This window comes from Myodes glareolus, chromosome 14 (assembly GCF_982192425.1).
Source record: "Myodes glareolus chromosome 14, mMyoGla1.1, whole genome shotgun sequence".
NCBI classification, from domain to species: Eukaryota; Metazoa; Chordata; class Mammalia; order Rodentia; family Cricetidae; genus Myodes; species Myodes glareolus.
In genome coordinates, this window is record NC_142039.1 from 15,240,392 (window position 1) to 15,265,901 (window position 25,510).

Genomic DNA, 25,510 nt, shown 5'->3' on the forward strand with positions numbered 1-25,510 from the left:
CTGTTTCTCTTAGTCCACCCATCAGTGAGACCTGTTGGCTTTGAGAGCTCCCATGTAAGTCCAAAAAGCTATATCTTTGCAGTTTCTCTTGTGATTACAGGAATTCCCAACATCTCTCCCCACCTCCACTCAACACGATAGTCAGCACAGCCCACTTAAAACCTAAGTCAGATTATGTCAGTCTTGGGCTTGACTTGGGACCCTGCAATAGCTTTCTATTTTATTCTCAGTAAAAACAAAACAAAACAACAAGAAACCTCTCAAAGATTTTTATAAGGCCAATAAAGACTTAGGAATTTGCATGCTGCCCATGCAAATTTGCTGTCTTCCTCTGTAGTCCTGGATCACTTTTCTCCAGCCACAGCTGGCCTAATTGCAGTTTCCTGAAGTCTCTGTTCTAGAGTTTGTTACCATTTGGAGACAGGGTCTCACTGTGTAGTTCTGACTGACCTGGATCTTGCTATGGAGACCAGGCTAGCTCCAAATACACAAAGATCTGCCTGCCTCTGCCTCCAGGATCAAAGTACCCAACAGTCTCAATTTTAAACATAAAATACACACACTCTGCATTACACATGCTATCATGCCACACAACACCATACCAAAGAATTGCTTTCAAATAGATCTACTTATGATTTATTATAAGCAGATGTTGGATTTGCTTGCCTGTGTTATATGTGTTCAGTGTTGTGTAAAAACTTGTAAAAGGAAAGAGTCTTGAGTGGGAAAGTTAAGTTGTAAGAATCTAAGTGTACATGTTGCTTACATTGATAACTTACATTGATAACTTGATTCTCACTATTATTTCCTACTGTATACATTATAAAGAGGAAAAAGGTGAGCAAATAAATAAGAATAAGAACCTTATTTTCCCTTGCCTCTTGAGGAGTTTCAACTTAGGAACAATTCTATAGATAGCCAGACTCAATGCAGAATTTATTGTTCTGTATAGGCAACCCAGCCACATCAACAGTCCCCATTATTCTAAGACAGACCATCTTATACAAAACCAAGGCTTAGTCAGTTCTGCTGTGGTAAAATGTGTACTTTAGTGACTATGTCTAGACCACTTCTCTCCACTGCCTGCCTTCCCTCTTACCACATTCCTCTTTATGAAAATCTGGATGGGAACAGAACTGTTATGGCTGCAAGAGCAAGCAAATGTTATCTGATCGTGGCATTCTGGCCCGTCTCCTCATAACTTATTCCTGGCATTATTCTGGAATCACTTCTGTCTCTGGGGAAATACTGTTTGCTGTATTCTTCACTTCCGTGGGTTTTCGAGTGTGCTGGACTCTTGAAGGCGTATCTTAGTCAGCTGTAACCGCTGGGGACCCACAGCTCTCATCTCACAGGGAAGAAGAGATCATTTATTTGGATTTCTTTTAAGTGACCATGGGCCAGGAACACAGACTTAGATCACCCTAAATTCCATTTTCCAATGTGGAAACAGCTTCATGAAGTATTATAGAACAAAGAAAGTCATAAATCAAGGCATGTTTAAAATGCATTTCAGGGTCGAGTGGTAGTGGTGCATACCTTTGATCCCAGCACTTGGGAGGCATAGGCAGGCATAGGCAAGCAGATCTCTGTGAGTTCAAGGAAAGCCTGATCCACAGAGTGAGTTCCAGGACAGCCAGGACTGTTTCACAGAAAAACCCTGTCTCTTAAAACAAAACAACATTTTGTTGTTAAAACAAAAAATTTCTGGACACATCAGAGAGGCAGATACAGAGACGGTGGGGAAGCTTTTGTATAGGCCCAAGGTGCTGTCTGACAACATTCTTAGCTTTTGGGTGGAAACTAGTGGTCTGCTAGATTCCAAAAGGTTCTCATCTGTTAGTTACAAGAGGTTAATTCCAACACAGAGGTGGACAAGGAATGGCCATTTCCAAGGGTTAGAAGTAGCCCCAGATATGGTAATTAGCTCCCTGCCCTTTTGGGAATTTTCCTTCCCACTTCCGTAAGGCAGGATTTGGAGGTTCCAGCTGTTTGTGATCATCAGCATCTAAGGAGAACTTGCTAGGAAGGAGACAATAAAGACTACTGACAAAGTCTTTGGTGGATCTTATTAGTGTTACTATGAACTTTCCCAAACTTTCTCCCATCCTCCTCTCCCTCCGTTTCTTTATATACATCCTTCTGGCTTCCTAAAAATACAGCTCCAGTGATTACTGGAGGCTAGCAGATCACCAAGATCTTTACTTTTATTTTTTTCTTTTCCTCTAAGAATCTATGTCTGAATTATAGCCTTCGAGACATAGTTAGCTAATGCACAAACGTGAACAAGTACCAACAGACTCTATTAACAAAGAGTCAGAGGTCGTTTTCTCATCCAGTCCTCGTGGTGATCCTGTAAAATACAAGCTGGGAGAAGAGGAAAAAAAGAAAAAGAACTCAATCTTCTGTTGACAAGAGGAAATGAAAGGCAGTGTGATTAGGAAAAGGGAAGCTCCCTGGCCACTATTTCCAGCTGTGTTTTGCTTCCTGCATCGATTACTCCACAGATGCGGGCAGCTCTGCACCAGTGCACCAAGCACTTTTGGTTTCCGTTGTTGCTTTCTGGCAGGAACGCGATTCTCCGTGACCAGCTGTGAGATAGAGGCACGCTCTGTGAGCCTTGCATTTCCTCTTGGTGCTTGTTCACATTTGTACACAAGCTAGCGCATAGCTGTTGCATCTATTTAAACCGAGAGTCCTGGGACTCGGGGACAGGACTGGATGTTTTTGGCTCTGCCCCCTACCACTAGGCTCCTTTGATTGGACGTGGCTGGGCTCGACCGGCCTATGGGAGGCGGTGCACAGGTTCCGGAAGTGGCGGCACCCAGGGTCAGTGTGCACCTCGGCTTCCGCGGCAGGTTTAGGGGCTAGCCTTCCTGACGCTATGAGCTCCTTCCAGGGACAGATGGCGGAATATCCAACCATCTCTATTGACCGCTTTGACAGGGAGAACCTGAAAGCCCGCGCCTACTTCCTTTCGCACTGTCACAAGGGTGAGTGAACCCCTCTCGCCACCTACTGCTAGGGCACTAGGGCTGGAGAATGGACGAAGGGTCGAGACCAGGTGAAGGAGAGAGCAGGCCTCAGACCCAGCGAGGCACTGGAAAGCACCGCTGGTCCCAGTCGGCTCTTAACTTCGCCTTGGCTTTATTGAGTCGCCACCTACTGCTAGGGCACTAGGGCTGGAGATGGGACGAAGGGTCGGGACCTGGTGAAGGAGACCGCGGACCCAGCGAGACACTGGAAAGCACCCTTGGTCTCAGTCGGCTCTTAATCTCGCCTTGGCTTTATTGAGTTCTGACCGTCTCTGTAACCCCAGCTCCGGTTGCAATCTGACCCTGGACCCTGTGGTAAGGCTGAGCTGTTAGAAGTGCTGGTTGCTGTCCTAACAGAGAGCATCGGTTTGGTTTAGTTAGCTCTTGCCCACACCTCCCTAGTTCTCGTTTGTCATGCATAAAGAAAATATGTTTCAAAACTTCTCCTACACCCCGAGATATTAGGCAAGAGCCTGAGATCTGTCTCTGTCTGTCTGTCTGCCTGTCTGTCTGTCTCTGTCTGTCTGTCTGTCTGTCTGTCTCTCTCTCTCTCTCTTACACACACACACACACAATGTCACACACACACACTAATCTCTCTCTCTGCGTCTCTCTCTCTCTCTCTCTCTCTCTCTCTCTCTCTCTCTGACACACACACACAAAACCAATCATTAACTTGGCCAGGTGGCCTCTTTTTGGGGGGGGGGTTCTTTCTTGCTTTTTTCTTTTTTCTTTTTCTTCTTTCTTCTTTCTTTCTTTTTTTTTTCTTTTTTGAGACAGGGTTTCTCCATGTAGCTTTGGATTCTGTCCTGGAACTCACTCTGCTCACTCTGTAGACCAGGCTGTCCTCAAACTCACAGATATCCTCCTACCTCTACCTCCTGAGTGCTGGGATTAAAGGGTGTGCCACCACCTCCTGGCTCGTTTTTTCTTCTTATATCACTTTTTTAGGTTATCTGGCAGAATTCTCGTATCCTTGGTGTCGTCAAATCAGTTCACATAGGTGCTGCTCCTAGCACTTGCCTGCCTTGGTCTCCTCAGCCATGTGGGGCTTGTTTTCATCCACTCAGGTTGGACAACTTTTAGTGTTTCCTGCCCTGTACTCCGAAACATTCTTCATCTACAGAAGGACCAAAGACCTGTGGGATCAATTTGCTCATAACAGTGAGCCTTATGTAATGTCTCTCAATAGGAAGCTCACAAAGACAGCCCAGCTGTCATGGGCCGAAGAATCCTCTTTTTAAAAAGTGAAACAAAACGTGTTTATGATTCTTTTCCTGTAGATCACATGAAAGGACTGAGGGCTCCTTCCATGAAAAGAAGACTGGAATGCAGGTAATTGATTTTTGCTACTTATTTGCATAGGAGTAGACATCTTAACTAAGAGATAGCACCTAGACAGAAGAGTACTTCTGCCGTAAGGGGAAGCCTGATAGGCCTGTATAAACACCATCTAGCTGATAAGAGATGAACACTACCAATATCCCAGGAACCCTGTATAATCACTGCTACGCTTCTCCCAGAACTAATTCCTATTTTGACCTTTTGTCATGATGGCCTAACTTTGGTTATTCTTGAATTTTATATAACTAGAAGACTTGACAGGGTGGTGTAACCCCAACACTGAGGAAACAAGAGGGTTGTGAGTTCAAGGCCAGCCTAGGTTACTTAGTAAGAACTTGTCAAAAACAAACAAACAAAAAGTAAATAGGATCATATACTGGATAGATTAAGAAATCTTCTTAAACACTTTTCAAAACTTTATTATTTTTGTTTCATGTAAATGCTTGTTTTTGCCTGCGTATATAGTATATTTGCATACCACATATTGCAGTGCCCACAGAAGCCAGAAGGTGCCAGGGTAACAGACATTTGTAGTGGCTATGTGAGTGCTAGGAATTGAACCTGGGTCTTCTGGAAGAGCGGCTGTCCCAACTGCTGAGCCAACTCTCCAGCTCCAACTTTGTCTTAACATTGTATTTGTGTGGCCCATCTGTGTTGCTGGCTGCAGCAATGGCTCATTCGCTTTCATTTTTGTAAGGGGGTGTGTTTGTGTGTATGAATGGCTGTTCGAGAATCCTAGACTGACAAGATGCCCTGGCTGCTGTGAAGGGCCAGGCATGGTGGAGACTGAGAATGCAGTAGTCCATGGGGAGCTGTTATCCTCATTAGACCCTCTTGATAACCTTTAAAGAGGTACTATTGTTGTTCCTAATTTACAGATGGGGAAACTAAGATAAGAAGCCAAACAGGTTAAGTGAAGTCCAGTGAGGACCAGGTTTTTATCCAGGTCTGCCTGATGTCAGAGCCTGTGTATCAGCTGTCTGTGGCCATGTAGCATTACCTTGTAACTGAGTGTTTTAAGGTAACACCAGTCTCTCGGTTTCTCTGCATCAGGAACTGTGAGTGTACAGTGGGGGTTGCTCATTTCTGCCTGCCTGGCATCAGGTGGGACTGAAATCTGAAGACTTGGGAGGAAGCATAGAACAGCAACAAAGCTTAGAATAGCTGCCTTTCTGAGCTTGTCTGTCTCTGAGAGGCTTCTTTAACCTGAGATAGCTAGTTTTGTGGGTAGAGAATCCAGGGTTGAAAAGTGAACATCCTGGGAGAGAGATGGTGAGTAGGCTTTTAGTCCAGGCACTCGGGAGGCAGAGGCACAGACAAATCTTTGTGAGTGTGAGGCCAGTCTGTTAGCCAGGATGACACAGTGAGACCCGGTCAAAATAAACAAAACAGAGCCCAAAGGGAGAGTCAGGAGGCAGACATATTGTCTGGAGAGCAAGCTTTAAAAGGTGTGGTGACACACCTCTGTGAGTCCAGCACTGGAGAGGCAGAGGCAGACAGATTCATGTGAGTTTGAGGGCAGCCTGGTCTACATAGTGAGTTTCAGGACAGCCAGTGCTGTTACACAGAGAAGTCCTATCTCAACGTAGATCTTGGTATTAAAACAAAATCTGCTTTAAGCAAAGTAGATCTTCCCCCTTTGAAGCTGTTTTTCTCAGATTCCTTGCCACACAGTGACAAGCTGACTAACGAAGTACCAGGACACCATCAGCTATTTCTGTCCTGTCAGTGAGCAGGAGGAGGGGACATGCAGGGTCCTCCCCTCCCTGAGAAGCCCATCGCTTCTCTTATGTTAAAACCATGTGCTGGTTTTTATATTTAAAACAAAAACAAAAAGAATCCTGCAATTACTTCCATCATATTTTGTAGTCAAGGCAGTTACAGAGATCTGCCCAGTTCAAAATGAGGGCTCATAAGCCCCTCCTGTTAGGGTGGAAAGGTGTGGGTGCGTTCGAAACACAGTCTCACTGTGTAGCCCTGGCTTATGTACATCAAAGAATGCAAACAGATGGAGTATACAGTGTGTGGAAATATAATTCAGCATGGAGTGTATTCCTAATCTCCAAGCTATATCATGAAATTTTAGAATTTAATAGAAATTAGTATCTGTTCACTAGAAATGTAAATACAAGACCAGGGGTGCTGCTCAGGGGTAGAGCGCTTGACCGGCCTACGCAAGGCTCTGGCTTTGCTCTTCAGCATACACAGAAAAGTAGATTTATATGAAGCAAAAAGCAGAATTCTCTGTTCCCGAACCCTCTTTCTGTTTTCTAGAAGTAACTTAACATTTGGTGGTGGTCCTTCCTGGTTGTACCTGACCACATACAAGCTTTATTTTTTTTTTCCTCTTTTCATGATGGGGGCTCATTTGCTAGGCAAGTGTTCTACTACTGTGCAACACTTTAAGCCCCCAGCACATGGTTTCAACAGAAGAAAAGCGATGGGCCTCTTAGGGAGGGGAGGACCCTGCATGGTGACAGGACTGAAATGGGTGATGCCGTACTGGTACTTTGTTAGCCAGCTTTTCACTGTGGCGAGGCACCTGAGGGAAGATCTCCTTTGCTTCCTGGTTTCCGTCTGTGATTGGCGGGCTCCTGGTTTCCGTCTGTGATTGGCTGGCTTCAGTGCTCTTAGGCTCCCAGGGAGGCAGAAACGTGGCAAAAGACATGGCAGATGAAAGCTGGTCCCTCCCGCAGCCATGAAGCAGAAAGCAAGAGACAGGGAGGACCAGGGATAAGGATGTGTCCCCAGGGACGTTCTTCCCCCCGTGAGCCCCACCTCCAGTAATGCTGTCATATCGGTTCATTACTCCATCACAGGGTTAATCTGTGCATTAGATCAGAGGTCTTCTGTGCCTCCAAAGCCCCGCCTCTTTCTGGACACTGTACTGAACACCAATCCTTAGCACGTGGTTTTAGAGGGGCTTTTATAGCCAAGTCATGGCAGCTACTGTCACATGTTGGGAGCCACTGTCACGCTTTCCACGTTAACTGATTGTGGTTTACTGGAGAAAGATCATAGCCGTGAAATGCATTGCTGACCCACCAATGTGATTTGTTGTGAATTCTGCTGAAACAGCTTTTCTTCCATTCTGTTTTGTTTTTTGCTTTCAGCTTGAAGGTTTTTCTGTACTGTTCTCCAGTTACCAAGGAACTGTTGTTAACCAGCCCGAAGTACAGATTCTGGGAAAAACGAATTGTAAGTCAATTGTAATTTTAAAATTGTAATTTTTGCATAGCACTACTTTGTTGTAGACATGGGGAGTATTTTTAGAGGCATCCTTTTGAAAAACTCTTTGGAATTATTTAAAACTCCTTTCTTCACACACTATAGATTCGCCATTAGCTAGAACAATGGTATTTGCTGTGTAATTCAGCAGTTTAGGAGTCAGTAACTGGTTGTTTCTTGTTCCGCAAGAATGTGCTTTAGGTCTTACACTTGACCTACATGACAAAAAAAGAATGAGATATAGAATGCATAATTTGAGGGGGGGGATCTTGCTATGTAACTTTGACTGGTCTAGAATTTTCTATATAGACCAAGCTGACCTCAAACTCAAAGATCCACCTGCGTCTGCCTCCTGAGTGCTGGGATTAAATGTATGTGCCACCATGCCTGACCCAAAATGGATAACTTTTATTCTGGAAAAATGAAATGGATCTCTCCTCCAGAAGGTAGTCGAAAGAAAATTGCTGCAGCACATAAATTGTAAACATGGCAGAAAAAGTCCTGTTGTTAACCTTATTATCTTAAGGAGGAACAGATTTCTCAGTGGAGGTGAAAAAAATAAGAAAGCTCAAAGAAAGGCCAATAGTAATCTAGGTCTAGATAAAGCAGAAGGATAGATTTTAGAAAGAAAAGAAAGGGAAGAAACAGCATAAACCAAACAGAAACCCAAAGTGCGAGGGTAGTGGTTTTCCATCATATGGAGTAGAACTGAAGGCCGAAGAAGCCAGCCAAACAAAATGCCAGAGACCCAAAAGATCCACAGAGGATCGTTCACTGTGATGAGAAGCTGCAGCTCAAGAGGACATGAACATATATGCTGTCAACAAAATGTCTCTAGCTCAAAGTGATGCCTGCTGGAATCTGTCATGTCTACATCCATCCAAGAAGGTGGTGACTGTAGAGCGTAGGGTTAGGGATTGCTGTGGAGGGCAGGCTTTAAGTAACTGTCAGAAGTCTGCACAAAGGGTAGTGTCTTGTTGTCTGACAGGTGACAGCTTTCAAGTCCCGGTTCCTCTGTCTTCTCTGCCCCACACCTGGCATGCCTCTGCCAAAAATGGCCAGATCAAAGCAAGCCCCAGCCAGCCTCTTTACCACAGCGGCCAGGTGCGCAGCTCAGAGGTGGTGCATGCCTAGTGTGTTTGGTCCCCAGTGCTACCAAAACAACAGAACATGAGACAAGAGCCTGTGAGGTGGCTCAGAGGGAAAGGACTTGCCAGCAAACCTAATGACCCAAGTGTGACCCCAGGACCTCTATGGCAGAAGGAGAGAACGGATTCCAAGTGAGCTTCTGACCTCTGCGTCTATGCTCACTTCCTCTCCACTCCACAATAATCAACTAAATGTGAACAGTTTTTTTAAAAAAAAGGAAACAAGACAAGAACAACTTTGTACAGACTGAGCCTCCAACAGTCTGTGATAATAAGGAATCCAATGATTCGCAAAGAATGGGATGATGAATAGTTAAGGGGATGGAATTCTGATAACTCGGTTTGATCATGACACATACAAACCAGATTATTGTTCTGTACCCAATAAGTATGTGCGGACATTATGTTTCAATAAAAACAGCTGCCAACATCTGCTGCCTCTAAAGCCACATCAGCCCCTTTCACCCTGCTTGGGTGCTGCACCCAGAAGATCCAGTGCTAGGAGTAGCCTTTGGTCATGCGTGTCTATCCCCCTGCAAGCTGAAGGACGCCAGTGTCCTCTGCAGATCAGTCACGGCAGCTGGACTGCTCTCCCTTTTGCGTCTAGGACCAGGCCTGTACCGCTGCAGTTAGTCTGTCTGAGGCTGTCAAGAAGTGGGGAAGAGATGACATAAGCTGTAATTCACAAAGGCATCTAGAGTCCAGGAGGCAGCCCGGCCATGTCAGCATCTCCTTCCGGCCTCGTGCTGATCACCTGCTTTGGTACTGTGTGAATTACGGTCACATTGACCCTTGACTCAGGGAAGTATATAATCCTGTGAGCCCAGCGCTGGGGCATTGGAGATAGGAGGATCGCCGCTGCTCACTGGCCAACTGCAGGTTTAGTGAGAGACCCTGTCTCGAAGAAGGACAAGGTCATGGAGGAAGACACCTGACGTCAGCCTCTGCTTCCATACGCACATGCATGTTCACAGGAACATATATGCACCAGTGAGGTGTCACTGTTCTGGTGACCAGGGATGATCAAAGGAAGAGGGTCACTCCAGGATGTAATGGGGCCCTGAGGCGGCAGGGAGGCTCAGCCTCGATGAACTGAACCTCAAACAGCCACGGAGAAGCATATTTCTATCACACCCCTGCAGCTGTATAGTCCTTATCATGTGCATAGTAATACAACACGTTTAGGGTTTGTCAGGACCGTCTTGTGACCAAAGTCCTGCAGGGGCTGTAGAGCTCCCTCAGAAACACCATGTCTCAGAAAACCGTCACTGACTGAATACAAAGGACAACCTCAGGGCTCAGGGTCACCTATAAGCAATCCCAAGGCTGGTGTTCATGCCAGATACAATGGCTGTACGGGTTTGTCCACTACAGGGAAATCTATCTAGAGCTGTAGCAGCTCAGTGGTGGAGTGCTTAATGCGCCCCCATGCATGCCCACCACATACATGCACATGCAGATAGGAAAAGCGAAGAAATGAAAGTTCTCCAAAATCTCTTCAAAACAGTCTCCAGCCCAGTAGTTTCATGATGCAGCATGAGCTGATGCTTTTCATCTGTAAATGGGATATTTTAACATTTGTTCCTGGTTACTGTGGGGATGGGGAGGGGTGTACTGAGTATATGTGCTCTGTGTGTATGTGTGTGTGCTGAGCCTGGAGCCTAAGGCCTGTACATGCTAAGCAAGTGCTATAACACTGAGCTATTAAAGGTATTTTTGTTTTGTTATGCCATTTTCTTAAACTACTGATTTTACTGAAATCACAAATGGTTACGTGGAATCTATAATATCCTCACTTAATCTCTTTTCAGATAGCAATTGAAATTGAAACTCCTACCCAGATAGCTTTAGTTGACGAGGCATCAGGTGAGGTAACTATGCATATTTTGTATTTTTTCTTTGTGCTAAAATGATTGTTTAACTTTCTCTTTAATTTAGAATGCTCATTTATTCATAAACAATAATTTATGAATGAAGTAAATTTTTAGAAAAACAACCACAACATTCGTGAGTGTTTTGATACCGATTTGCTGGGGTTCTCTCCCCATGGCCTGGGGTTCTCTAACTGCAGATTGTGGTTCTCTCCCCATGGCCTGGGTTTTCTCACTATGGGCTGGGGTTCTCTTCCCATGACATGGGGTTCTCTCGCTGTGGGCTGTGGTTCTCTGACTGAAGATTGGGTTTCTCTCACTGTGGGGTGGGCTCTCTCACAATGGCCTGGTACTCTCTCTTTGTGGATTCTTAGCTATTATTTCTCACACAGGAAGAAGTAAAAGTTCCCCCTTAAGGGCACTAATCTGTTCTCTGGGGGGGTTAACTTCAAGAACTAACCACCTGTCAAAAGTTTCTTAGTTAAATTCCCAGGGGTCACTGTTTGAACCCCCAGCTGCAGGGAATGGAGACATTCAGTCATAAACTGTTAGAATTATTTCAAACATTAGAAGGACTAAACATGGTGTATTTATTTTTTCCCTCTCTCTCTCTTTTTTTTTCCATGTTTATGACAAGAATGTTATTTGTTAATAGTATACAATGTTATCATATTTATTGTTTCTTATATCTGGGATATAAAATAATGGTTTGTTAATATTTTTTGAAGCAAACTCAAGTACAATGGCTATCTTCTTTTTTAATAATTTTTTAATTACAAACAAAGTCTCTGCCCAAGTTATAAAATTTACTTTTCAGCCTTAAATTTACAGCTAGTATTTTATGGATGAATTGTTTAATAGTAAATAAGACTGTAGGCCTTCAAACAAAGCAAAACCCAGTTTAAATGACACCAAGGGCTAAGGGTGTTTTCCTGTTTTCTGGCAGTCAAGTTAGCATTTGCTCTGTAGTCTGTTATAACATCACCATATGTGGCTCCGCAGTGTGGAACTCAGAAGGTGACCAGAAGAGAGGTGACCATTTAGATGCTAGAAGATAAGGTGTATTTTTCATCAATTTCATCCTGGTAGAGCCAGGTTTTGGTGCCATGGGAGACTAAAAGGGAGAGACAAGGAGGGAAGGAGAGCAAGCCTGAATTTTTGCAAGTGTGACCTGGGAGGGATGCCATCATTGGCCTTGTCACCTGCAGATGCTTCCTCCAAGCCCAGCACTGAGCACCAAGGCAGGCTCTGGTTGGGGTCTTGCTGGGCCGCTTGTCTGTGCTGTGCCACTTAGGTGCCTTGTCCTGTGACCTGGCTTTTGTGCAGTGTGTCCCCAGCCCCAACCTGGAGACCCCCGTTGAAAGGGGCCTGCAGGATGAGGAATTATTACTGAGCGGTGACCCATTGCACACAGAGCTCTGCCCTCCCCTCTTGAGAGCTGGAGAGTCAGTGGTGCCCAGCAGGCTCTGTCTTAAAGGGACAAAGCCACGTACAGTGTGATGAGCTGGGACTGGGCTGCACCCACTCCTTTTTCCTTTTAATAATAGCATTAGTGCAGTATTCATCAACACACATTCACCCCCTTGAAGACCTGGTGGCTCTACTGTATTCACAGAACTATCCGTACACCGCCAGAGTCAACTTTAGAATATTTTCACCACTCAGAAACCCTGTGCCCGTTTCGGCCACTCCCATCCCTTCCTGTCACAGCTCCTGGTGGCTGTTGTTCTCCTTTCTATCTTTTTGGACTTGCCTATCTGTGGAGTTATTATACATCCATCATGGGACTTCTTTCTCTGAGCATTTTTCAATAGGCATCCCTGTATGTGGATGGCATGCATATATAGAATCTTATCTTTATGGCCAAATAGTATCCCATGGTGTGGGCAAACCTCATGCTATTTATCCATTCATCCGTTGCTAGGCATTTTGAAGTGTTTCTACTTTGGGGCTGGTGTGAGTGATTATGCAATGAATGTTCATGCACAGATTTTTTTCTTATGACCGTTCTCTTGAGTGTGTACCTAGAAAAGGAACCGAGTCTTGTCATAGCTCTGTTAGGGAGTGGACAAGTCCACTTATTCCACAGTTTGAAGAGTGAGAGACTGAAAGAGGCGACGCTATGAATCAGGCAGCGCCTCATGATGACTGTTGTACTATTGTTTTCTTTTCTTTTCTTTTCTTTTTTAGAAGGAAGAGGTTGTTGTGACTCTCTTACCAGCTGGTCACTGCCCCGGATCAGTTATGTAAGGGGCCCCTCTGTTCCCATTTCTTCTTATATAAGTATGTATTATGTTTGTAGAGATAACTTTTTAGCATCTACAGGGTAGTATTGTACAGAGATAGATCTCCTTTTTCTGGCAGTGTCTTTAATCTTTTCTTCAAAATTGAGCTTGGGAAACCGAGATGAAGACCCCATGAAATGTGGCTTTCTTAGTGTACATGCCTTAAATTGGGATTTCCTCTGTGTCCTTGCGCTGTCTAATCACAGGCATTTCTCTCTCTCTGGAATACTTGAGTGTATATTAGGAAGTGCTAGAATATTCCAGGCCTTGCCTAGTACAGATTCAGTAATGCTCACATCCTGTTTGATTGTATCTTATCATATTTGTTTTTGCTCTTTGTGGGGAAAGGTGGTAGTCACCTGGATTTAGCACTGCCAAAATTCTAACCCTACCTTGTAAGGGATTTGTTTGGCAGGAAGCCTTTGCTGCAATTTTAGCTTTCTTAGGACTTTGTGGTTTGGAAGTTACTGAGATACATTTATTTTTCAGGTTTTTATTTCAGGGCAGTAATGGAACTGTCTTATACACAGGAGACTTCAGACTGGCAAAAGGAGAAGCTTCCAGAATGGAGCTTCTGCACTCTGGGGGCAGGTAAAGGACCTTCTGTAATTCTTGGCTGTGAAGGTTGAATAAATGTGTGTGTGTTGGGGGGGGGGGGTCAGAGGATAATTTGTGGGAGTCGGTCCCGTTTCACCACATGGGCCTGAGGATGGAACTCAGGCTGTCAGGCTTGGTGATCGGTGTCTTTACCCACTGAGTCGTTTTTCTGCTCCAAAAATCTGAACTAGCTCTTGTAGACCAGACTAACCTTGAATTCACAGAGACCCGCCTGCCTCTGCCTCCAGAGTGCTAGGATCACAAGTATGTGCCAACACCAACTGGCTCATAAATATGTATTTTATTGGATGAATATCGTTCTAGTGAAATTGATGGACAATAGATTTGGAAGCGGAGTAGAACACACTTGAAAATAACTCAGGTTCTGCATCATTTTATAAACAATTATGTCCCATGAAATAGCTAACAGTATTTTTTTCTTCTTCTTCTCAGAGTAAAAGACATCCAAAGTGTATATTTAGACACCACATTCTGTGACCCAAGGTTTTATCAAATTCCAAGTCGTGTATGTTTGCCTGGGGTGATGGGGCTGCTTGGGGTGACGGGGCTGCCTGGGGTGACGAGGTGCCTGGGGTGATGAGGCGCCTGGGGTGATGAGGCGCCTGGGGTGTCTGGGCTGCCTGGGGTGACGGGGCTGCTTGGGGTGTCGGGGCTGCCTGGGGTGATGGGGCTGCCTGGGGTGACGGGGCGCCTGGGGTGACGGGGCTGCCTGTCTGGTTGGAATGGCCGGTGTAGGCTGGTACAGCAATTATCCCTTTTGGGAAGCGATTAGCTCTGAATGTTGAAGAGGAGAAAGGTTAGTGAGTTCCTTCAAAGTATCAGGGTTTTTTTTTTTTTTTTGGCCATCTAGGAGGAGTGCTTGAGGGGAATTTTGGAGCTGGTTCGGAGCTGGATCACTAGGAGTCCACACCACGCTGTGTGGCTGAACTGTAAAGCAGCTTACGGCTATGAGTATTTGTTCACCAACCTGAGTGAGGAGCTGGGAGTCCAGGTACCGCTCCCTTTTCCTAGCCCCCCTTCCTTGCCCCTCCCTATTCTCTTCCCCTGCATTTCCTTCCCCTACTCCTTTCCCTCCTCCTCCCCAAATAACTGAAGAAGGGGTGTGGGGGTGGGAGGGCTGGGCCTCTCAGAAGTCACCTCATCTTTATAGGTAGATATTCTCGCAGAAGTGCAGTCATAGCTCAAAAAGATGCCCCAGAGACAAAGTATTTTTTCCCAAAGTGTGGGTTATAAAATAAATATAGCAATTGTGACCACTATCAAAAGTAAATTTGAACCCAGTGATATCCAGTAATATCTGGCTATATTGCTTGCAGTTTGGGTATTGACAGTGAACATTTACTTAACTGGTTGGAAACACACATATACACATGAATATGGATTTCTCCTTGATTGTGTGCTGATCAGGTTGCTATGGAAACCATATTTCCTGCTTTGACTCATGGCCAACAACACATGAAGAACATTGACCTGGAGCTAGTCAGTGGGGGAGTTTCCACTTGTCCATTTTCGACCACTGTTTCCCAGGTGTTTGATGCTGGCCGCTCAGACCCAGGGCAGAAGAGCCTGGGTGTGTGTGGTGGCTGTTGAGCATGCGCCTCCTCCTCCAGGGCACTGAAAAGTATCTGGAACTTTTGTGCCTGAGCGAAGATGGATTTTCAATAATCACTGAACAAAATGAAACATTGGGACCAGGTGGACATTTGTAGTTGTGGGCTATTAAATGTAGATCTACCCAATGACAATTCTGTGCCCAGGCCCTAACAGTGACCCACAGTGTACTTTAGCACTGTTAAAGTGATCTAGCTTTGCTGGGGATGTGACTCCGTGGCAGAGCTCTCACCTGGCATGCACAAGGCCCTGGGTTCTATCCCCAGCACTGGGGTTGGGGGGAATCTAGTTTTTCTGTTTGAAATTATGAAATTCTAACCTTCACTCTCTGTAAATGCCTGTCCCTCCTTTCCTGTTCCCAGGTCTATTTCTGGAAGTCCTTCTAGCCAAATATTTTGATGTAAAGACATTAATTATCCATTTTGAGAAAGATTTGGTTTTATCTGGGGTCACTTTGCCTATGTGTTTGATATTAAAATGGACTTTTAAATTAAAATCACAGTAGTGATAATATTCATGTGCATAGCACACACACTCATTTGCATTACCTGGCTTTTAATTTCTTCATACACTGTCTCTCTGACATGTGGTGGTGGCAGTTATTTGGGGTGTAACTTCAGGGGTATATGAAGAGTGGAAGCCACAGCTTTGAACCCTAGATGGAGAAGTGGGGAGCAGGGAGGCTTCAGGAAGAGCCTTTTGATGGTGGCCCCAGAGTTTCCTTACATCCCTTTGGCAGAGATGGGGATAATTCTAGATCAGGAGTTTACAAAGAAAAAGTGGTGAGGTTTCCAGCCTCAGGGACCATCTGCGGCTGCCTTCCCAGTCACCGCTGTCTTCTACAGTTCCCTTTAGCCCTCCCCATCCTCCTTAGAGAGCTGGGAACGGCATGTTCACTCTTTCCTTTCTTCCTTATTTTCTTTTATCTTTTCTGGGAGAAAGGTGTGCATTGCCCAGGTCTGTCTGAAACTCACTCTGAAGCCAGACTGACTTCAAACTCATGATCCTCCTGCCTCAGTCTTCAGAGTGCTGCGATAATAGAAGCATCACCGTACCTGACTTCTGCTTTCTCTGTGTCTGTGTCTGTGCAGTGCATGGGTCTATACAAGCACCTCTGCATTTGAGTGCAAGTGTTAAAGGCCAAAAGATTCTTTGTTTAAAGACCTGAACTCAGCAGGTGGGCTGGCTAGCAGGTGTGCCCCAGGGACCCTCCTGTCCCACCTCCCACGTGGGGTCACAAGCTCAGGCCACAGCCAGACTTTTGCATGGTTCTGGGGATCAAACTTAGTTCCTTATGCCTGCAAAGCAATGTTTCCTGACTGCTCCCTCTCCCCAGTCTCTTATCTTTTCTTCTGGGGGTCATAAGTAAATCAGCTCTAAGTCGAACAGGCCTCTCGGGTAAGCAGTTGTGCCTAAGTTCTTTCTGCACCCTGCCTTAGCAGCAGCCAGCACAGTAACTGGACATTATTTCTGTGTTTGTTAGTCTCACACCAACATGAGAGTGTCACAATTTTAATTTTGTTTCATGATCCTAATATCGGCTTAAGCACTAATATCATCTGCTTTGAAAGACCCAGAAGACAAGCTTGGAGTAAAACTGACATAATTAGTTTTAACACTTTAAACTGTTCATAGCCTTAAATTTCTCCAGGTCAGCCACATTTGAGTATTTGTTTTTCTGGATCTTTCTCTCCTCTTTGCTGTGTGAACTTCTATGTGGCAGGACAATCTGGGTCCTACTTTTTTTTTTTTAATAACACCAGCTGTCCTGTGTGGCATGTAGTATGCCATTAGAATGGTAACATGCATGCCACAGAGGACATGTTATAGTTGCTTCTCTCCCTCCTTTAAGTGTTCTGGAGATTTGATTCAGGTCCACAGCTTCTTCAGCACACACTTGTACCTACTGAGCCATCTCACCAGCCCAGTAGGAGCTTCTTTTGTCTTTGTCGGCTTTGGCCTCTGCTGTAGTGCTAGAGTTTAGAATTGTTTGACATCCAGGGGTTGCGTAATCAATATGAACCAAATGATTCTTGAAGGACAGTATTAATACATCAGCTGCCATCTGTGGGATGGGTCCTTTGCCTCGTGACACCATAGCCCAGAACGAGACCGCAAGAGAGAAGACTCATCCACTAACTGGACAGTGTCTCCTGGAATGTGTGTCTTCTTAGGACTGCATTTCAAACGATGTGCTTCTATCTGCTCTTATACACAGGTTCATGCGGACAAGATGGATATGTTTAGAAACATGCCTGATATCCTCCACCATCTTACCACGGACCGAAACACCCAAATCCATGCCTGCCGCCACCCAAAGGTACTGAGAAACATCTGTCCTGTTCTTTGTGGGACCTGAGAGATTAAGATCAAGAAGGCAGCTCAGTTCCCTTTTGGAACTCTTCATGATCCTAAGCTGTTAGCTGGAGGTCGTGAAGTTATACATACCTATGTTCCATGAACACGTACCTCATAATGAGGAACACACACAGATTCTTAAATTTGTTACAGAAAATAGCTTCTTCTATATGAAGATGGGAGTTTATTTGTAATGAAGTTATTAATCTGTGCTAGTTGTAATTTAAGCAAATATTAATTCTTTGAAAAATGTATGCAATCCATTTTGGTCATATTTGTCCCCTCTACTCTTCCCAGATCCACCCACTCTCCCTGTTCATCCACCTGCTTGTGCCCTGTTATTTTTGTCAGTTTTAATAACCCATAGAGTTCAGTTTGTGCTACCCATATTTTCCTGGCCATCCACTAGATACAACTGACCTGCCAGAAGCCACACCCTTAAAGAAAACTGACTCCCCGTCTTCCAGAAGGCATCAGCTGTCCATAGCTCCTCAGGAGTAGGGTCTGATGCCGACTGGGTTCATGTGTGCAGCGGTTCTGTCCTGGCTAGAAGACAGCTTGGCTCCTGTCCCCAGAACCTCTGGCTCTTACTGTCTTTCTGTGCCCACTTCCACGATGGCCCCTGAGCTTCAGGGGCGGTGATGTGTTAGAGACGTCTTGTGGCTGGACACCACCCACGCACTTACTCCCTACATTTCGGCCAGCTGTGAGTTTTTGTGTCTGCCACCGTCCACTGCACAAAGAAACTTCTCTGATGAGGTCTGGGAGCTGTACTGGTCTGTGGATAGAGAGATACTTAAATGGGGCCAGGGTGATACTATGTCGAGCCTATAATTTAAGTAAACATGTTCACAGTGTATTGCTACTTGTTTCTGAGACTTAAATCAGGTGTATGCTTGAAAACTATAATTTTCAGGCTGGAGAGTTGGCTCAGAGGTTAAGAGCTCTGACTGTTCTTCCAGAGGCTCTGAGTTCAAGTCCCAGCAACCACATGATGGCTCACAGCCATCTGTAATGAGATCTGGCGCCCTCTTCTGGCCTGCAGGGACACGTGCAAATAGAATGCTGAATACATAATTAAATAAATCTTTAAAAAAAAACTATAATTTTCTTCTCCTCACTTAAATATCTAGGTATAACCTCCTTCCAACTCTGAAGGCGATACCATAGTGGTGTAAGCCCAAGGAAGCACCTCAGGTGTCTTTGCTGCTCACTGTCAATTTTTCTTTGTAATTCTACTATGAACCCTTGAGTTACCAGTGCCAGGCTTCCATTTTGAGTTTGCCTTTGACATTTGTTTTCCTTTGATAATACATGTTTTTCCCTACACTTTCCTATATCTACAAAATATATTTTTTAAAAAAAAATAAATCTTTATTTATCTATTTATTATATACATAGTGGTCTGTCTGCATGTATGCTTGGATGCCAGAAGAGGGCACCTGATCTCATTATAGATGGTCGTGAGCCACCATGTGGTTGCTGGGAATTGAACTCAGGACTACTGGAAGAAAAGCCAGTGCTCTTAACCTCAGAGCCATCTCTCCAACCCTATATAATATATTTTTAATTACATTTGCTCTTCCTATTCTCTGTTCCTCTCCTCCCCCTGATTTCCATTCTCTCTCTCTCTCTCTCTCTGGCTTTTTGAGACAGGGTTTCTCTGTGTAACAGCCCTAGCTGTCCTGGAACTAACTCTTATAGATCAGGCTGATCTTGAACTCAGAGAGATCCATCTGCTTCTGCCTCCGAGTGCTGGGATTAAAGGAAGCACCACCACTGCCTGGCTCCAGCTACTGTCTTTGACATTTAATTAAGACAACTGAGCCAGGTGGTGGTGGCACATGCCTTTAATCTCAGCACTCGGGAGGCAGAGGCAGGCAGATCTCTATGAGTTTGAGGCCAGACTGGTTTACAGAGTGAGTTCCAGTACTGACTCCATAGCTACTGAGAAACTCTGTCTTAAAAAAAAAAGACCAAGAAAAAAAAAAAAGAAAGAAAAGACAATTGAATTAGTTACTGTCAAATACAATTATGTGCCTGGTCACAATTTTCCCCTAAAATTTGAGCTGTCTGAGCACAGAACCCTCAGCAACATGCATGTATATGTAGAACACTGTTGCAGAACATAGTAGCATTGCTCCATGTGCCCAAACTCTTAAGAACAATGCATGAAGACGCATTTTCTCATCAACAACAGGTAATGTTCTAATAGAAGCCTTTGCAAGAGAACTGCACATTAACTCCGTGCCTAAGAGCTCTTACTGCTCTTTCAGAGGACCTGAGTCTGGTTCCCAGCTCACAACTGCCTGTAATTCCAACTCCAGGGATCTAATGCCCTCTTTTGGCTTCCTTCGGCATCCCCCCCACATATATGTATACACATGCGCACACATACATACAGACAAATAAAAAGAATTTTTTTCAGTAAGAGAGCTGCATGTTAGAAACTATTCCTGGCGATAGGTAGCTACACAGTCTAACTCACAACTATAACTGGCGATAGGTAGGCTACGTACTCTAACTCTCGTCATTTATTTAATCATATACAGCTACCCACCCAGTAGACTCTTGGATGGCTAAAAGAATGTAGATCATAAACTGGGAGGTCTCACGTTGTGCACTGATTCGGGCTGTTGTAGCATGGACTAGGCTCAAACTTTCCATCTTCCTCTTGTTTCCCAAGTCATCATATGCCACCTTCTCAGCCCAAAGAGTATCTTGCTTTTTATTTTCCTGAGAGTCTTCACTGTAGGTAGGGCTAGGCCGCTGGAGTGTAGGCCGGGCTCAAACTCATGCTCTTCCAGCCCTGTGGCCCCTCACTCAGCCAGGGAGTTCTCTCGATACAAACCTACTTTCCAGCATTATTAGAGCACCCAGGCCAGGTGTCTGGAGAAGATTTCTCAGTTTGGAATAACCTGCTTCCTTCCTTGCATCTTCAGTTTTTTCATATCCAAAAACTCACCTGCAATTGCTTTTGAATACCAGTCTACAATAGCTTTGTTGAAAATATGTAGCTGGAATTTAAAACAAAAGTGTTTTTGTTTTGTTTTGTTTTCAGGCAGAAGAGTATTTTCAATGGAATAAATTACCCTGTGGGATTACTTCCAAAAACAAAACTGTGCTCCATACAATTAGCATCAAACCATCCACCATGTGGTTCGGAGAGAGAACCAGAAAAACCAATGTGATAGTGAGGTAAGGGACACATGGCCTGGTCTTCAGAAACCCAGAGGGGAAGTGTTGTGTTTAATGTAGTTTAAACTCAGATCAACATGAGCCCAGGGAGAGGATGTTACAATTGTAGGAACTATGTTTTTCATTTAAACATTATTTAAAACGAAGGGATGTTTCTTTCAAACTATGGCAGTACATTTGCTGATACATCCAGGGACTTCCTCTGTGAGAGACAAGATGGCTGAACTCTGAAGGCAACTGAGTGCTGTGTATCACAGACTGGTATTGGAAAGAATAGAAGCACCAGTATAGGAGAGGCACCTCCACAATGGCCCCAGCACCTCCTAGATTTGGGCTATTTAGAATGTCTACAGAAAGTTTCCGTGTCTAAAGAAGTTGTCTCCTGTCCCAAGAAGTAGTTTCTCACATTCACGTGGCTTCACACCCAAACAGCCTAAGTGGAGTTGAACCCTATAGCACCACTTAGTTTTGCTAAGTGTCCTTTTGTGTTCTGCTCCCCAGGACAGGAGAGAGCTCATACAGAGCATGCTTTTCTTTTCACTCCTCCTACAGTGAGGTAAGAGGATCCATCAGCTCCTACTGCTAACTGCAGCCTTTGGGGTTGGTCACCACGGGGCGGGGTACATGTCTGTGGGGTGTACATATATGTGCGTATGTGGGGGGAGGGGTGAGTGTGGATGTGTGTATGGGTGGAGGCCAGAAGACAGCTTCAGGTGTCGTCCTCAGGAAGGCCATCATACTCTTCCGCACCAGGGTCTCTCTTGGCATGGAGTTCAGCAATTAGGCTGGGCTGGCTGGTTGTTGGCAGGGATCCTCCTGTGCTTTCCTGGCACTGGGATTACCAGTGTGCGCCACTATACCCAGCACTGTTACATGGTTCTGAGCTTCAAACTCAGATCCTCATACATGCAAGGTGGGCACTTTAGGGGCAAGTAATGGTTTTGTGTGCATGCCTCCCTAAAGGTATAAAAAAGTTGTTTGTGCAAAGTGCCTAAAGAATAGGTGTTCTTTAGGTTAGAGTAGCCATTTTCATAGTTACTGGAAATCCCTGAGGCTCTGTGTCCTCATTTGGTCCTTTGAGTTAGAGTTAGATGCTTGTTGCTTTGTGCCCTGGTCATCGGTTTTGGAAAGAGGGGATCCAAGTCTTTGTATCGTCATTACCAACTCTGTCCTGCATAACGGCAGTGGATGTTTCACCGGGTACAGGTACTGCCCAGTGGGCGCTGGAGCCAGCATTTTACAGGTGTTATCTTCTTTATATGGTAGATGAAGAATCTGAGCCTTAGACTTACTGAGATCACAGCTCACCAATATCTAATAAGTGAGGTTTGCCTGGTAGAACTCTTAAGGGGAATAGTGACAGAATTCTTCTGTTTTGTATTCTGAAGATGGCAAAAAAAAAAAAATCAACATACTTGTGAATGTTTTAAACTATAATTGTTTAGAATTGGTATGAAAGGACTTTGTATGTGCAGTCTTTTGAGTCATACACATACAAAGGGCCTGGAATACTTCCTCCCAGCTGTATGTCTCAGTCAGAGTACACGCAGCCTGCACTGGCTAGCAGCTTTGCTCAGGAAGCCTTCTGCTTCAGTCTTGTGTGCGCTCCCTGTCCACATCCACCTGTGTGAACAGCTTTCAGACACCTTAACATCCAGAGTTTCAGACTTTATGGTAAGGTATAACTGGAGGTTTCTTGTCCCACCTGGTCCCGCAGCCACTTTTACAATAATCACTCAGAGACTTAATATTAGTTACATACTGCTTGGCTTGTTAGCTCAGGCTTATTATTAATTAGCTCTTAAAACTTAAAATAACCCATTTCTATTAGTTTACATTTTACCACAAAGCTTGTGGCTTGTCATCTCACAGCTTGCTTACCTGTAGCTGCTGGCATCTCCCAGACGTTGCCTTCTTCCCCCCCCCCTATCTCTGCTTGGATTTCCCGCTTAGCTCTATTCTGCCCTGCCATAGACCAAAGCAGCTTCTTTATTAACCAATGGTAATAAAACATCTTCACAACATACAGAGGAGTATTCCACATCAGTAAGGGGTCCTTTCTCTGGCACTAGAGAAATGTGCATAGAGGCAGGTTGTCCTAAGTTGGCTGCTAGGAGAGACCTGCAGGCCTTGGGCCACCAGAGATCACTACTGGACCCAATCTTACTCTGGACTCCTTAAGTGCTCTTGCATTCAGGCTTGACTGCATTGCTTACCAGTAACTGCAAACTAAGATGTAATGGGCAGAAGAGTTTGGTGTCTTCCCAAGGTGGTAACTACTGCATGGTATTTGATTCCATAAGAATAGGCATTAGAGCAAATCAAGTAATCTCCAAGACGCAGTTGTCCTGGTAATGACTATTTATACATGGAAAAAGGTACAGTTACAAGACCTTCTTTTCTTGTATCTATTATGGTCAATATTCAGCTGTATTCTAACTCACATGGAAGAGGGTTTGCCAAATGTGTAGACAACTGGCCTTGATTCCATTAATTAGGAACTCAAGCTCTTTCTGTGGAGCAGAAACCTGAACAAAGTTCAAATGTGTAAGTCCCCAGATCCCACGTAGCAAAGCACAGGGAGCGTTTAGGGGAATGAGGCCAAGGCATTGCCAGTGTGATTGTCCCTCAGAGGTCCCCACATGCAGCCAGCACTGAAGCAGGGTCACAAGGAAGCTCTGCTGCCCTTTCTTATACCTCTCTTTTCTGACACCCTCAGTTTTCTTTTTTAATTAATATTTTAGTTAGCATACAAAATAATGAATTTTATCATAACATTATCATACAAATATATCTTCATACTTTGTTCATTTTTGCCCACCATTACCCTCCCTGTCCCTCCTCTCCCTCCTCACTGGTCTCCTTCCTCTCCTGAAACAGTACCCCATCTGTTTCCATTATGTATTGTTAGACCTAATTCCCACAGATGAGAGAAAACAGACTAGACTATCTCTTTCTCTCCTGATAGTCCCCGCCCCACAGTTACTCTCCCACTTTCCTGTCATGGATCTGTCCATGTACCATGTATGTGTGTATCTACATGATACAAAATGTGCTATTTGCCTGAGTTGGCTTATTTTGCCTAACACAATGATCTCTAGTTTTTATCCATTTTCCTACAAATGACATAGTTTGTTCCTTATGGCTGGACAAAACTCCATTGTGTCTGTATGTCCCCTCTTCATTTATTCCCGTGGAGAGGCCTCTCAACTGGTTCTGTATACTAGGAACTGGGAATAGACTGGCACCTCAATTTCCCATCAGAGATAGCTGATTCATTTTATATTCCTTCTAGATTAAAGATTTTTTGAGCTACATCTGTCCAGTGAATGCATATCCAAATGTCATTCCAGTAGGCCTCACCGTGGATAAGGTCATGGACGTGTGAGTAGTTTCTGTTTGTGGGACTTGTGTGCTATTGGTGGCTCTGGCTGGGAGGCATGGGAGTGCTGGGCTTGAGACTGATGAGGACGTAGAGCACTGAGCTGTTTCGAGAGACAGGTGGGAAACAGGCTCCAGACTATGGAGAGGTACAGATGGTGAGCCACCCCAGCCCAGGGTTTTTAAAGGAACAGGTACCTGGCAGGAGGGGAATATAAACTGAGGTGGAGGTCTTTGAAGTGTAGGGATTGAAGTGTCTAGGAGCGTGATATGCTAATAGACACCATAGGTCTATGTTAATGGAAGAGCCAGCCAGTCCCTTGTGCCAGAGATAAGGACAAAGCTTCCTTTTAGCAGGTACAAGCTACTTTCTCAAGTCTCCCCCACCCACAGAGGATGCTGGTTTTTGTCCAAATGCCAGATTTTGGGAAAAGAGATTTCTTGGGACCAGACAGGTGGGAGGCTGTCAAGGACAAAAATCACCAGGGAAGCATGAGGAATAAGAGCTAGGCTGAGGCCAGAACTCAGTCGTGCAAATGAGAAAGATACATGTTCTAACGGCGGGAAGAGGGGAAGTGGAAGTTACTAGTGGCCAATTTTGTTTATGATCACAAGTTATATGCTTTATTAGAAGCCGACATGTACTTAAACATTTTCATTTGTATTAATTTTCCTACTGTAACATCTTCACTCCAGAGCAATGATTCTTTGATTATTTAATTTCATTTTACATTCCATCCACAGTTCTCCCCCTCCACCCCTCCTCCCATGGGAAGTCAACAAAAAGTCTGGCACATTAAGTTGGGGCATCCCACCATAGGGAATGGGCTCTAATAGGCTAACTCATACACCAGGGATAGATCCTGGTCCTACTGCCAGGTGCCCTACAGATTGTCCAAGCTTCACCACTGTCTTTCACATATGGAGGGCCTAGTTCAGTCCCATGGAGGCTCCACAGCTGTTGGCCTAGAGTTCCTGAATTTCCACAAACTTGGTTCAGCTGCCTCTGTAGATGTTTCCATCATGATCTTGACCTCCCTCTCTCATATATTCTCTTCCTTCTCCTCAATTGGATTCCTGGTGCTTGGTTGTGGAGCTCTGCATCTGATTCCATCAGTTGCTGGATGAAGACTCTATGATGACAGTTGGGGTATTTACCAATCTGATTACAGGGGAGGCCAGTTTGGGCTCCCTCTCCACTGTTGCCAGGAATCTTAGCTGTAGTCATCCTTGTGGATTCTTGGGAAATTCTCTAGCACCAGTTTCTCTCTAACCCCATAGTGGTTCCCTCTACCAGGATCTTTCACTGCTCTCCCACTCCATCCCTACCCACTTTGACCATCATTCCTTCATGTTCTCATCTCCCATCCCCTCCCCTTTACCGTCCCTCCGTGCCTCCAGTTTACCCAGGAGATCTCATCTAATTCCCCTTC

The 25,510-nt window shown here is 44.8% G+C and overlaps 1 protein-coding gene across 5 annotated transcripts in view; it reads left to right on the plus strand.

The window, feature by feature from the left end:
- The window catches only part of Dclre1c (DNA cross-link repair 1C), a 34,343-nt gene that overhangs the window by 687 nt on the left and 8,146 nt on the right, over positions 1-25,510 (plus strand). Inside the window, exons 1-12 of one of the 5 annotated variants that reach the window (XM_087896362.1) lie at positions 2,807-2,993; positions 4,319-4,370; positions 7,493-7,577; positions 10,567-10,626; positions 12,817-12,872; positions 13,401-13,502; positions 13,962-14,034; positions 14,380-14,520; positions 17,359-17,460; positions 20,560-20,696; positions 21,198-21,252; positions 23,992-24,080. In XM_087896362.1, the coding sequence (XP_087752488.1) occupies positions 2,885-2,993; positions 4,319-4,370; positions 7,493-7,577; positions 10,567-10,626; positions 12,817-12,872; positions 13,401-13,502; positions 13,962-14,034; positions 14,380-14,520; positions 17,359-17,460; positions 20,560-20,696; positions 21,198-21,252; positions 23,992-24,080 (1,061 nt within the window). In that variant the 5' untranslated portion in view covers positions 2,807-2,884. Of the gene's footprint in view, positions 1-2,806; positions 2,994-4,318; positions 4,371-7,492; positions 7,578-10,566; positions 10,627-12,816; positions 12,873-13,400; positions 13,503-13,961; positions 14,035-14,379; positions 14,521-17,358; positions 17,461-20,559; positions 20,697-21,197; positions 21,253-23,991; positions 24,081-25,510 lie in introns of those variants that run through there. The other 4 variants (XM_048461237.3, XM_048461240.3, XM_048461241.3 and 1 more) reach the window with 4 other exon arrangements.